This window comes from Cryptotermes secundus, unplaced genomic scaffold (genome assembly GCF_002891405.2).
Source record: "Cryptotermes secundus unplaced genomic scaffold, Csec_1.0 scaffold66, whole genome shotgun sequence".
In the NCBI taxonomy this organism is placed as follows: domain Eukaryota; kingdom Metazoa; phylum Arthropoda; class Insecta; order Blattodea; family Kalotermitidae; genus Cryptotermes; species Cryptotermes secundus.
The window spans coordinates 3,832,045-3,833,601 of NW_019731262.1; the positions used below are offsets into that span (position 1 = coordinate 3,832,045).

The 1,557-nt window shown below is 37.1% G+C and overlaps 1 protein-coding gene across 1 annotated transcript in view; it reads left to right on the forward strand.

Moving 5' to 3' along the window:
• Positions 1 to 1,557, forward strand: part of LOC111866688 — a 37,146-nt gene that overhangs the window by 33,709 nt on the left and 1,880 nt on the right. The window contains exon 20 of the mRNA XM_033752376.1: positions 362 to 527. Coding sequence (XP_033608267.1) covers positions 362 to 527 — 166 coding nt within the window. The remainder of the gene's footprint in view (positions 1 to 361; positions 528 to 1,557) is intronic.

Below are 1,557 nucleotides of genomic sequence, written 5' to 3' on the forward strand. Positions count from 1 at the left end.
CAAAATATAGAATATTCCAATTTGTCCGTGGGAATGCAACAAAATTACAAAAACCAACGACTGATTCGATGTAAAACATCAATTGAAGAATTTTATTCTTGTTTTATATTATAACTTTTGTTTTATATAATCTAATTTATTGTATTTTTATGTCAAGTATTTTGTATAATTAATACTATTGTATTCAATTTTACTACTACTGCGGTTCAGTGGTGTATATATGTTAACCATGTATTTGCCTGATGATGGCTATTAATAGCCGAAACATGTAGCAGAGCCAAAACTAGGCACTAATCTTGATATTAGTTGTGTTGTGATGGTTGTAATAAAGAAGTTGACTATGATAATGTTGTGTGTTTAGGTACCACCAGCTGAACTTGAGGCTGTTTTGCTGACTCACTCTACAATTAAAGATGCTGCAGTTATTGCAGTCCCAGATCATGAAGCTGGAGAATTGCCCTTAGCTTTTGTAGTGAAACAGCCTGGGGCAAGAGTCACTAAGGATGAAATCATTAAATATGTGGCAGGTAACACCCTGACTAGTTGGGTGGTTTAAAAATATTACTTATAGATACATATATACCTATATACTTACTTACTCACTCACTCATGGAGCTGAGCCCTTCTGGAGGAGCCGCCAATTCTGCAGCTACTCAAGAATTTCCCAGCATTTTATGGAAACCGAAGGTTCGTTACCGTGTTTATAAGAGCCCTCCACTGGTTCCTATCCTGAGCCAGATAAATCCAATTAATACCATCCAATCCTATGTCCCTAAGATCCATTTTAATATTGTCCACCCACCTATGCCTTGGTCTTCCCAGTGGTCTTCCTTCTGGCTTTCCCATCAATATCCTATACGCATTCCTCATCTCCCCCATTCGTGCTACATGCCCTGCCCACCTCATCCTCCTTGGCTTATCATTCTAATTATACTTGGAGAAGAGTACACGTTATTAAGCTCTTCATTATGCAGTTTTCTCCAACCTCCTGTCACTTCATCTCTCTTCAGTCCAAATATAGATATAAAAAGATGTTAGCAAACATTATGGACTGTGCACAAACACCAATATTTTAACCAGATACAGTTGCAGTACCACTGACTGCCAGCCTAATTACACACAGACAGAAATGTGGAAATACTAGAATATTTCAATAAACTTTGGTTAAAATGAAAGTTCAGCCTTGTTTCTAGCACTGTTATTTGCTACTTTTTAATCTGTTGCATTGCATGAAAATGTGTGTTGGTATGAAGTGATATTCTATACTTCTACAATAAGTATCATATATATATATATGAGATGATTGTGTGTCTATTGTCTCTGTCTCTCTTGAATAGTGTGTGCGCTAAAAGATTGTCTCTCTTCCCCTTGTCTTCCTCTTCTTCCTTCTCCAAAGAATTTGTATTTTATGTGGGTCAGTGGACAGAAAGTCTTCAACCCATTCTACTTCCCACCATTTTTCCTGTTCAGTTTCTTGGCAGCTGTAAGGTTCAGAGGTGGAATAAAATTGGATTTCTCCTAGGCAGAGCACCATAGATGAATGTTAGGAACAAGTTT